The 12,547-nt window shown below is 39.7% G+C and overlaps 1 protein-coding gene across 1 annotated transcript in view; it reads right to left on the reverse strand.

Annotated features, from left to right (window-relative positions):
- r3hdm2 (R3H domain containing 2) overlaps positions 1-11,969 on the reverse strand; it is a gene marked incomplete at its 5' end in the record, with an annotated part of 37,306 nt that extends 25,337 nt beyond the window's left edge. The window contains 10 exon segments of the mRNA XM_079628720.1: positions 1,156-1,251; positions 1,333-1,441; positions 1,536-1,676; positions 2,696-2,755; positions 3,411-3,489; positions 4,808-4,931; positions 6,042-6,131; positions 10,325-10,366; positions 11,812-11,951; positions 11,954-11,969. Of these exon segments, the coding sequence (XP_079484846.1) occupies positions 1,156-1,251; positions 1,333-1,441; positions 1,536-1,676; positions 2,696-2,755; positions 3,411-3,489; positions 4,808-4,931; positions 6,042-6,131; positions 10,325-10,366; positions 11,812-11,951; positions 11,954-11,969 (897 nt within the window).
- Between the last annotated feature and the right edge of the window lie 578 nt (positions 11,970-12,547).

Here is a 12,547-nt window from a genome sequence, read left to right on the forward strand (position 1 = left end):
GTATTGTAAAAATTATGTAAACAAATGGATCATAATTATTACATAAATATTACTTGGTACCATAAAATTCCTAAAAAAAAATGATATGAGTAAATATATTACTATAAAAATATTACATTATTAAACAATAAAAAAATATATATATATACATATATATTAGGGGTGTAACGGTTCACAAAATTCACGGTTTGGTTCGATACGATACACTTGTGTCACGGTTCGGTACGATACAGCAAAAAGAAAGAAATGCCAGAGAAATTTCCTTGATTTAATTTTTTTAATTATATTTTTATTAAAACTAAAATCATAAAGTATGATATGTTTTTTACTTTGAGCAATGATGGAGCTATACTTGACTTTTCTTAGGAGCATATAAAAAAAAACAGCTCCTTGGACAAAATGAAATGTAATATTGTAATAGTTATAAACAGGTTTATTTTAGTTCAGATTAACATTTGAGGGCAGCAATTGTATTCATAACGTCAAAATAAAACCGATGTAATGTTACTTGAAAGCACTATAACCTAGGCTACAATTCCTGCCACACTTCCATGGTTACAGTGAGTGTTATACAGTAAATCATGGTGAATGCTGATCTGTGGACACTGAATAGTTCATTCATGGCACAATGTGTCTCCTGGTTTCCACGTCAGTGATGTTTGATCCGTTAATACCGGAGAAATGTGAATGTTTCTCACTAGATCTCGCAGCGATGTTATTACTTCACTTTCTTTACTGGATCTCGCTGTAAAGTAACAGTGTCGCTTGATCAAGATCGGCTCGCGCTGCATTGGTCCAAACTGATAAACGGTCCGTCAACCACACAATAACGAGTAGCGCAGTTTCGTTCCGCTTACATTACACATTTGCTATTTGATGTTGGGCAATGTTACATGTTACATAATCTCTTAAATTATGAGCGCGCCTGCCACGAAATTTTGGTCGGCAGGAAAAATTAGTTCGCTTTGAAAATGCGTACCGAAAACCGACAGGTTCAACCGAACACCCCTAATATATATATATATATATATATAACATTGATTTTACTGAGAGCAGTTTTGGCTGATATTGCGTGAGGAGTAAGAGTGTGATCAGTGAGGAGCACCAGAGGCTCAGCACAGCACGGGTTCCTAAAACCCTGGAGTTAGCGCTTACTTCTCGTGCAAAGATGCGATCTCTGACGCGCTGGTACTCCTCCTCCCGCTCCTCGATGGACTTACTGCGGCGCCCGTCCTGCAGCGGCACACGGATCTGAGTGACAGAGAGGACACCGGGAATTCAGAAGCACCACAAACACACCACGACAGAGTCAAACCAGTGCAGAACACACACCTGATTATCATCCTTATCCATGCTAGCGTCGTCTCGCTTCAGGATGAACTTCTTCTGGAAGTCCACGGTGCGCTCGTCTTTAATGTGCTCGGAGAACCTCTGCTCAGGACTGAAACACACACACACACACACACACACATGCGTCAAAGGTCAATTTCAAACCCTGGTTACGATCATTCCCGCCGGACCGGAGCGCGTCTTACATTCGAGTGTTGCTGGTCTTGTTGATGATGACCGCTTTGCCCGTTTGGTCCACGTTGTGATCCATGCCAAAGTAGGCAGCGACTCGATGCAGCAGCATGCGGTGATACGAGGTCATCTGAGGGAACTTCTTATACTGATTACTGAACACATGCATGCAAAAACATCCTTAGTACAAAGATAATACAACGCATTTACCACAGCACAACACCATTGAGTCCTGTTTAGAGTAAAACAACCACATTACTGCAATGCTCTCAAACCACCAAAAGGGGGCGACAAATATCCACTACAAGATAAAGTATAAACACCAACATTTACTGGGGAACGAGAGAAACATGAACATGTATGTATGTATGCATGTGTGTATGCATGTGTGTGTGTGTATGCATGTACAGTGTATGCATGCGTGTATGCATGTGTGTATGCATATGTGTGTGTGTGTTTGTTCAGAATCAGGGAATATATATAAATACACACACATTTCTTATTACCAGTATTGAAAATATTTTTTTCTGCTTAAAATTGTGTGTGTGTATATATAAATATATACACACACACACACAAACATTTGATTTCTTATTACCAATATTGAAAAAAAAGAAATTCTGCTTAAAACTGATTGTGAAGACCATAATTAACTATCGTTCAAAAATTTAGAGTACTTAAAAAAAAAAAAAAAAAAAGAGTAAGGACATCAAATTGATCAAAAGTGATATATATATAAATATAATATATATATAGGCTCTATATATATATATATATATATATATATACACACACACACACACACATTTCTTATTACCAATATTGAAAATATTTTTTCTGTTTAAAATTGTGTGTCTGAATGTGTGTGTGTGTATATATATATATATAAATATACACACACACACACACACACACACACACACACACACCTTATTACCAATATTGAAAAAAAAAATCTGCTTAAAATTGATTGTGAAAACCATAATAAACTATCGTTAAAAAAAATAGGGTACTTAAAAAAAGGACATCAAATTGATCAAAAGTGACAGTAATAACATTTATAATATTACAAATGGTTCAATATCAAATAAATGCTATTATATACAAAAATGTGCACATATACAATTTTATTGCACATATATATACACACACACATATATATATATAAACTTACTTCTCATCGTTTATGAACTCCAGTATATCCTGTTCCAGCTTAAGCAGCATCATTCTGTCTCTACAAGAGTTTAACAAAAAAGAATTTTAGACACAAAACTGATCCAGAAAAACAAAAAAACAAATCAAATGAAGGCCGACGCTGCATTCAAATGTATATACTTCACGATGTGCTTTGCTGGTGAAGTATACAGCTGGAAATACAAACTATTGAATATGCAATTAATACATGGGTCATAAAATGTATACTAATCTAGATGCTACTGACCACTTAATCACATAATACTCATGCTAACATTAGCAAATAATCTCAAAATGCATGAATAATTCACATTTCGGTTCATACACTCGTTCTAGGCTGCACTGTGATTGGTCAATCTACATTCTAGGGTGTGGCTTAGCCAAAGCCGAATCGCCTCCTGTGACAGCTGCCATAGCAGGGGGCGTGGCTTAGCCATAGGTCAATTACGCGATAACTTTATGATTTATTTCCCGTCTGCATCATCTCAGTGAGCTTCTGTGAGGGTTTACGCATGCGCAGTATAAGGAGGATTTAGTGTTTTCAGGCGTTTTCACGAGTGTGGCCGGAGAGCGTATCCGCTTTCAACTGTGTCCGGATGAATGTAGCCGTAGCCTGAAGCTGACAGAGGAAACCCCGAGTGTAACGGGAGACGCCGGCGAGTCTGGTGTTGTGTCTAGAGCGAGGCCTGTTGTACCTGGGGTTGTTTTTCAGTGTGTTCACCAGGAACTCGTGCACATCAATCCCTGTGGAGTCCGTGTATTCCTGACTGGAGTCTGCAAGAGAACGGAAAACATCGGATCAATCTCAACGTCACCACTATAACATAGAGGCTCGATCAATCTAGTTAAACAGAATTATTACAGAACTCTTATAATAATCATATTGTAATATTATATATAATGCAGGTATATAGGCACTGTCTCCAAAAGCATGCAGAGAAAAGTCCAAATTAAACAATTCCCCATGGTAAGTGCACATTGATGGCCTAAGCTCGCGCGAACTCATCCGGGAGTGTTGAGTTTTCACTTATTCCCAATTTGTAAGCCTTCTATCTTGACACACTACTCGCTTCATTGTTCAGGCCAATCAAAGGCATACGTTGAGCCGTACAGCCAATCACACGCGTTTCTGCTGAGTTAAAAAATGCAACGTCCAATCGAAGGAGGTTAGATTAGTTTCCGGGGAAGAAATCCGGTGTAAACAGATCAGTTGGACGTGAAAACGATATAAATACTGTTGGTTTTATCACACAAACCGCTTGTTTCGTGTCTTAGGCCATCAATGTGCACTTACGATGGGGAATTGTTTAATTTGGACTTTTCTCTGCATGCTATTGGAGACAGTGCCTATAGACCTGCATTATATGACTGACAGACAAGAACGGTTTGACCTAAAAATATCAAAATTGAAACTACTGCGGAGACAAAGACACCGACATCTTGATGCACTTCAGGTAAGATAAAACACACCAACATTTAATTTCAAAGTGAACTATCCCTTTAAGGTGTCCGTGTCACAGTGTAATTATACATGCAAGTACTGAGTAATAATAATTAACTACATGTACTTACTATAGAGTTAGGGTTTAGGGGTTAGCAACTGAATAATGTATATTTATCACTATAGTAACTACATATAACGACACAAAGACTTTTATTTTGACAACGCTGAGAATGTGCATTTTTATGTTTTATGTTTTTCCATTTTATGTTTTTCCATTTTTATTCATGTACTATTTTTTTATCTGGGGAAAAAATAATACAATATGATTACAGAATCAAGAAGTTTCTCTCTAAAATATGAATTTGTTTATTTTACAGATTTAAGGTCAAATTAGTTTATGCATCTTGATATTTTGCAATAATTTAGTATTAAGTTAATACAATTTATATATAAATATAAAACATTTAAATTAATATTTATTAAAAAATATATATATTTTATTGCAGCAATTGTTCTGCATGTTATTTATATCTTTAAATTGAATAGTGTGACTTCACATTACGGCCACCGCTTTCGACATAAAACAAAAATGCATATCAAGTCGGTCACGAGTTCTAGATAACCAGCAGCAGAGGTGTGTGTTATTACCGCGCGAGAGCATCTTGCGTGGAGTTTTATCCTTCTTTTCCCTCTCCTCATTCTCGTACTCGTCTTTTGAGGATTTCTCCTCCTCTTTATCGGATGGACAGCTGATGTGAAGCTGAATGATGTCCTTCATGGATTAAACAAACAAAAACAGGAATATTAATGAACACTAAATATTCATGCGTGTATATAGCATGTATATGAATTTGAATGGCAGTATCTTAATGTTGTCTGTTTGAACTGATTCATAAAACATCACAGAATCAATTCTGATCAAATCAAATCACAACTTGTACAGATTTATTTGGGACCATACCGATCGCGCCACGTCACTTGACCCGTGATCGCGCCACGTCACATGACCCGTGATCGCGCAACGTCACATGACCAGTGATCGCGCAACGTCACATGACCAGTGATCGCGCCACGTCAACATGACCAGTGATCGCGCAACGTCACATGACCAGTGATCGCGCAACGTCACATGACCCGTGATCGCGCCACGTCAACATGACCAGTGATCGCGCCACGTCAACATGACCAGTGATCGCGCAACGTCACATGACCAGTGATCGCGCCACGTCAACATGACCAGTGATCGCGCCACGTCAACATGACCAGTGATCGCGCAACGTCACATGACCAGTGATCGCGCCACGTCAACATGACCAGTGATCGCGCCACGTCAACATGACCAGTGATCACGCCACGTCAACATGACCAGTGATCGCGCCACGTCAACATGACCAGTGATCGCGCCACGTCAACATGACCAGTGATCGCGCCACGTCAACATGACCAGTGATCGCGCCACGTCAACATGACCAGTGATCGCGCAACGTCACATGACCAGTGATCGCGCCACGTCAACATGACCAGTGATCGCGCCACGTCAACATGACCAGTGATCACGCCACGTCAACATGACCAGTGATCGCGCCACGTCAACATGACCAGTAATCGCGCCACGTCAACATGACCAGTGATCGCGCCACGTCAACATGACCAGTGATCACGCCACGTCAACATGACCAGTGATCGCGCCACGTCAACATGACCAGTGATCGCGCCACGTCAACATGACCAGTGATCGCGCCACGTCAACATGACCAGTGATCGCGCCACGTCAACATGACCAGTGATCGCGCCTCGTCAACATGACCAGTGATCGCGCCGCGCTACGTCACATGACCCGCGATCGCGCCACGTCACATGACCTGTGATCGCGTGACCTTACCTGTGATTCTGGAGGACCGTCGGTTGAAAACGGACCTGATGATTCTTCACACACTGCAAGACTCCTCACCAGCTTGAGCTTTGCATTCGACTGAGAAACAGACACAGGACAAAGAAAGATTAGCAAAAGACATTAGCAAAAAATTCAAATCTCATACCTGGGAGATGCATTATGGGAATGAACAAGGTGTGCTGCCACTTCAATTTCACATTCCAGTTCTTATTAGGAATGATTCATCATTGCACAATATTCTACAGAAAATACTCCTGCATTCATAACCTTTCATTAAAACATAATAACTTCCCCATCTTTCTGCTGACGCGACTGTGGCGGGGAGGAATCATGCGCTGCCTGGATGATCGTGTTAACGAGATGTAATTACTAGTAAGAAACTCTCTGATATGCCTGTCAATTAAAGAATCACAATGAGAAGGAGAAATCTGAAATTGTGCAATGCATAATTTTTTCCGACCAAAATCACTTAAATTTACAAAATGTCTTAAATATAATGTCAGAAAATCTAAGTATGAACATCCCAGAAGAGAAATGTTTTAACCACCCAATCAGACTCTAATAGAAACTCTCACACAGTTCTGCATTATTTCATTCTGAATATTCTGTCTCACTAAGTTAATGCTTCAGAAGTGTTGCCTAATTTAGTTGGTAAGGGACTGATAAATCTTATCTGAGTGGACTAAGCGTGTGTGTGTGTGTGTGTGTGTGTGTGTGTGTGTGTGTGAGAGAGAGAGAGAGAGAGAGAGAGAGAGAGAGAGAGAGAGAGAGAGAGAGAGAGAGAGCGAGCGCGAGAAAGTGTGTGTGTGTGTGTGTGTGTGTGTGTGTGTGTGTGTGTAACATCTGGAAAGGACCATCATCACACTCGGCAGATTTGCCAGCTAGAGCAAAGGCAACAGAAGTGAGTGAGAGGTCGAGCGGAAGAGAATCCCGTCTCCGCTTCCCGGCAGCAACAACAAACTCAGCAGGAAAAACAGGAATCGCCCTTAAAGGGACAGTGCACACAAAAAGTTCATCTTTGAAACCCAAAATTAAGATATTTTTAAAGAAATCTGAGATTTCTGTCCCTCCATTGACAGTATACGCAACTACCACTTTGATGCTTCAAAGAGATCGTGAAACTAATCAAGATGAGTCGAGCGGCTTAGTCCAAAGTTTTGAAGATGAACAAAAGTCTTATGATGACAAACGGTTTCCATTTTGGGGTGAAAATCACTTTAAGTGAGATATCAGAGCGAGTATTAAAAGGACAGGTCTGATTTTATATGCATCTAATCTACCTTGGGTTATATTTCTACACACTCTGACCTTGGGTTATATTTCTACACACTCTGACCTTGGCTTATATTTCTACACACTCTGACCTTGGGTTATATTTCTACACACTCTTACCTTGGCTTATATTTCTACACACTCTTACCTTGGCTTATATTTCTACACACTCTGACCTTGGCTTATATTTCTACACACTCTTACCTTGGGTTATATTTCTACACACTCTTACCTTGGCTTATATTTCTACACACTCTTACCTTGGGTTATATTTCTAAACACTCTTACCTTGGGTTATATTTCTACACACTCTGACCTTGGCTTATATTTCTACACACTCTTACCTTGGCTTATATTTCTACACACTCTGACCTTGGGTTATATTTCTACACACTCTTACCTTGGCTTATATTTCTACACACTCTGACCTTGGCTTATATTTCTACACACTCTTACCTTGGCTTATATTTCTACACACTCTGACCTTGGGTTATATTTCTAAACACTCTTACCTTGGGTTATATTTCTACACACTCTGACCTTGGCTTATATTTCTACACACTCTGACCTTGGGTTATATTTCTAAACACTCTTACCTTGGGTTATATTTCTACACACTCTTACCTTGGCTTATATTTCTACACACTCTGACCTTGGCTTATATTTCTACACACTCTGACCTTGGGTTATATTTCTACACACTCTGACCTTGGCTTATATTTCTACACACTCTTACCTTGGCTTATATTTCTACACACTCTGACCTTGGGTTATATTTCTAAACACTCTTACCTTGGGTTATATTTCTACACACTCTGACCTTGGCTTATATTTCTACACACTCTGACCTTGGGTTATATTTCTAAACACTCTTACCTTGGGTTATATTTCTACACACTCTGACCTTGGCTTATATTTCTACACACTCTTACCTTGGCTTATATTTCTACACACTCTGACCTTGGGTTATATTTCTACACACTCTTACCTTGGCTTATATTTCTACACACTCTGACCTTGGCTTATATTTCTACACACTCTTACCTTGGCTTATATTTCTACACACTCTGACCTTGGGTTATATTTCTAAACACTCTGACCTTGGCTTATATTTCTACACACTCTTACCTTGGCTTATATTTCTACACACTCTTACCTTGGGTTATATTTCTAAACACTCTTACCTTGGGTTATATTTCTACACACTCTGACCTTGGCTTATATTTCTACACACTCTTACCTTGGCTTATATTTCTACACACTCTGACCTTGGGTTATATTTCTACACACTCTGACCTTGGCTTATATTTCTACACACTCTTACCTTGGCTTATATTTCTACACACTCTGACCTTGGGTTATATTTCTAAACACTCTTACCTTGGGTTATATTTCTACACACTCTGACCTTGGCTTATATTTCTACACACTCTTACCTTGGCTTATATTTCTACACACTCTGACCTTGGGTTATATTTCTACACACTCTTACCTTGGCTTATATTTCTACACACTCTGACCTTGGCTTATATTTCTACACACTCTTACCTTGGGTTATATTTCTACACACTCTGACCTTGGCTTATATTTCTACACACTCTGACCTTGGCTTATATTTCTACACACTCGTACCTTGGGTTATATTTCTACACACTCTTACCTTGGGTTATATTTCTACACACTCTGACCTTGGCTTATATTTCTACACACTCTTACCTTGGCTTATATTTCTACACACTCTTACCTTGGCTTATATTTCTACACACTCTGACCTTGGCTTATATTTCTACACACTCTTACCTTGGCTTATATTTCTACACACTCTTACCTTGGCTTATATTTCTACACACTCTTACCTTGGCTAATATTTCTACACACTCTTACCTTGGCTTATATTTCTACACACTCTTACCTTGGCTTATATTTCTACACACTCTTACCTTGGCTTATATTTCTACACACTCTTACCTTGGGTTATATTTCTACACACTCTGACCTTGGCTTATATTTCTACACACTCTTACCTTGGCTTATATTTCTACACACTCTTACCTTGGCTTATATTTCTACACACTCTTACCTTGGGTTATATTTCTACACACTCTTACCTTGGCTTATATTTCTACACACTCTGACCTTGGCTTATATTTCTACACACTCTGACCTTGGGTTATATTTCTACACACTCTTACCTTGGGTTATATTTCTACACACTCTGACCTTGGCTTATATTTCTACACACTCTTACCTTGGCTTATATTTCTACACACTCTTACCTTGGCTTATATTTCTACACACTCTTACCTTGGCTTATATTTCTACACACTCTTACCTTGGCTTATATTTCTACACACTCTGACCTTGGCTTATATTTCTACACACTCTTACCTTGGGTTATATTTCTACACACTCGTACCTTGGCTTATATTTCTACACACTCTGACCTTGGCTTATATTTCTACACACTCGTACCTTGGGTTATATTTCTACACACTCTTACCTTGGGTTATATTTCTACACACTCTGACCTTGGCTTATATTTCTACACACTCTTACCTTGGCTTATATTTCTACACACTCTTACCTTGGCTTATATTTCTACACACTCTGACCTTGGCTTATATTTCTACACACTCTTACCTTGGCTTATATTTCTACACACTCTTACCTTGGCTTATATTTCTACACACTCTTACCTTGGCTAATATTTCTACACACTCTTACCTTGGCTTATATTTCTACACACTCTTGGCTTATATTTCTACACACTCTTACCTTGGGTTATATTTCTACACACTCTTACCTTGGCTTATATTTCTACACACTCTTACCTTGGCTTATATTTCTACACACTCTTACCTTGGCTTATATTTCTACACACTCTTACCTTGGGTTATATTTCTACACACTCTTACCTTGGCTTATATTTCTACACACTCTGACCTTGGCTTATATTTCTACACACTCTTACCTTGGCTTATATTTCTACACACTCTTACCTTGGCTCGTTTCCTGGTGTGTCCGTGATTCTGACAGCGCCGCTGTAGAGACAAAACAATGTTTATTAGTGACCATTTAAAATCATTCATTAATGATGAACTTCAGCACCAAACAAAACTCGATGACATGAATATTTCTGGTGTGGTAACTGGTCACCATTTAATCAACTTTAAGCCTTTTTTCTTTTGATTCAGTTAAATTAAAACCTGGTCTGAGGCAGGTTTCAATCATAAATGTGTCTTGAGCATCAGATCATCATATTACACTGATTTCTGGAGGATCATGTGACACTGAAGACTGGAGTAATGATGATAAATTCAGCTTTGATCACAGGAATAAATTACACTTTACTGTATATTCACATAGAAAAAAGCTGATGTAAACTGTAATAATATTTAATATTTTTTACAGTACAACTTCAAACTGCCTGATCATCATCTATTTGAAGACAAAGAAAGTTTCAAGAAGGGCTGGGTATCGATTCAGATGTTCCAATTCGATTCGATTTCAATTCTAAATTCGATTTCGATTCTCGATTCGACTCAATGAATATAGATTTAATACAAATTTTTGCCCAGCCCTAGTTTCAAGTCTCCTTCCTAACACCGTGTCCCAACCAGACAAGATATGACAAGATTCCAGCGACAAATAATTTGTCCACACTAGTAAAATCAATCAAAACCCACAGCCAATCAGAACAGCGTGTGGTCGGAGTCTCACGGCGAGTGCACAGCCAATCAGAACAGCGTGTGGGCGGAGTCTCGTGGCGAGTGCACAGCCAATCAGAACAGTGTGTGGGCGGAGTCTCGTGGCGATTGCACAGCCAATCAGAACAGCGTGTGGGTGGAGTCTCGCGGCGAGTGCACAGCCAGTCAGAACAGCGTGTGGGCGGAGTCACGTGGCGAGTGCACAGCCAATCAGAACAGTGTGTGGGCGGAGTCTCGCGGCGAGTGCATAGCCAATCAGAACAGCGTGTGGGCGGAGTCTCGCGGCGAGTGCACGGCACCAGAGAGTAATCTTGACGGTACTCGCAAGAAAATAGATTAAATACATAATCAAATTCACAAATATTACACCATTTAAACATTTTAAAATACATAGGCTACTGAGTTACTAAAACAAACTTTATCAAAGAATACACTTGTTTGTTCACAGTTTGAACGTTCTTGTTTCCATTTGTTTAATTTCAGAGATCTGAGGAGAATTATCCAGTGTTGCTTTTACAGCTACAAAAGCTGGAGCACTAAATGATATTCAAAGTCACATGACACGCTTTTAACATTAAATAAAGCACATAAACAGCGCCTGAGAATGATCATTCCCACACTTGTGTTTGTTCGTCCAGCACGACGTCGCAGAAAAATAGAAACCGTTTCTAAAATAGAATCGTCGCGTGTCGCGGATGGTTAGCACAAAAACTCTCATTAACATGGAAAAGACGCGCGTCGTGTGTAGTTAGGACACGGTGTAATGCTTGTGAGGTTACCTGAGCATCCTGGGAAAGGTTGTCGTCAGGATCGGTTATGTCTGCGTTGGTGTCTTTAGAGGGAGCGGATGGGATGGTTTTCCCACGGATGCATTCGGGAGCGTCGGTGAGCATCGTGTCGTCGTTCTCCATCCCGTCGCAGGGAAAACCACGGACATTTCCCCTTAAAGCGCAAACCAGCGCACCTTACAAACCCAGACCGCGGCTGAGAAACACAAGAGGGAGACGGGCAGAGGCAATATGAGTGCGGGAGAGTAAACTATCAGGAAATGTTCATTCTGAACTGATCCTTTAATGGTAGTAAAATTTGACTTTTCAGATCAAGTCATCAGTATTTTACCTGACACACCAGGTGCTGTAGTGTGGTGGTGTGTGTTCTTCGGTGTGTGTGTGTGTTTCTATGGCTGAGAAGAGAGCGGGGGGGATGTCATGGTGAAAGAGTGTATTCTAGGTTTCCTTGCATCCTGAACGGCGCTCACACACACACACAACCATCACAGCTCCCCCTGCTGGAGAGAAACACACCGGTTAGATGACGCAAAACACAAAATATTAACAAATGAAAGCGAGATGCACGCATTTAAGAGTGAATACACCTCCAAAAAATAAAAATGATATACATTTCGTTTGAATATCCGGCAAACTAATTGTTCATGATCATAATTGCCTTTTTCTCTTTCCATTTTTGTATAATTTTTTCCTAATTTAGAATATCTCTGTATAAAGGTGGATTTTT

This window comes from Phoxinus phoxinus, assembly GCF_949152265.1.
Source record: "Phoxinus phoxinus genome assembly, chromosome: 11".
Classification (NCBI taxonomy): domain Eukaryota; kingdom Metazoa; phylum Chordata; class Actinopteri; order Cypriniformes; family Leuciscidae; genus Phoxinus; species Phoxinus phoxinus.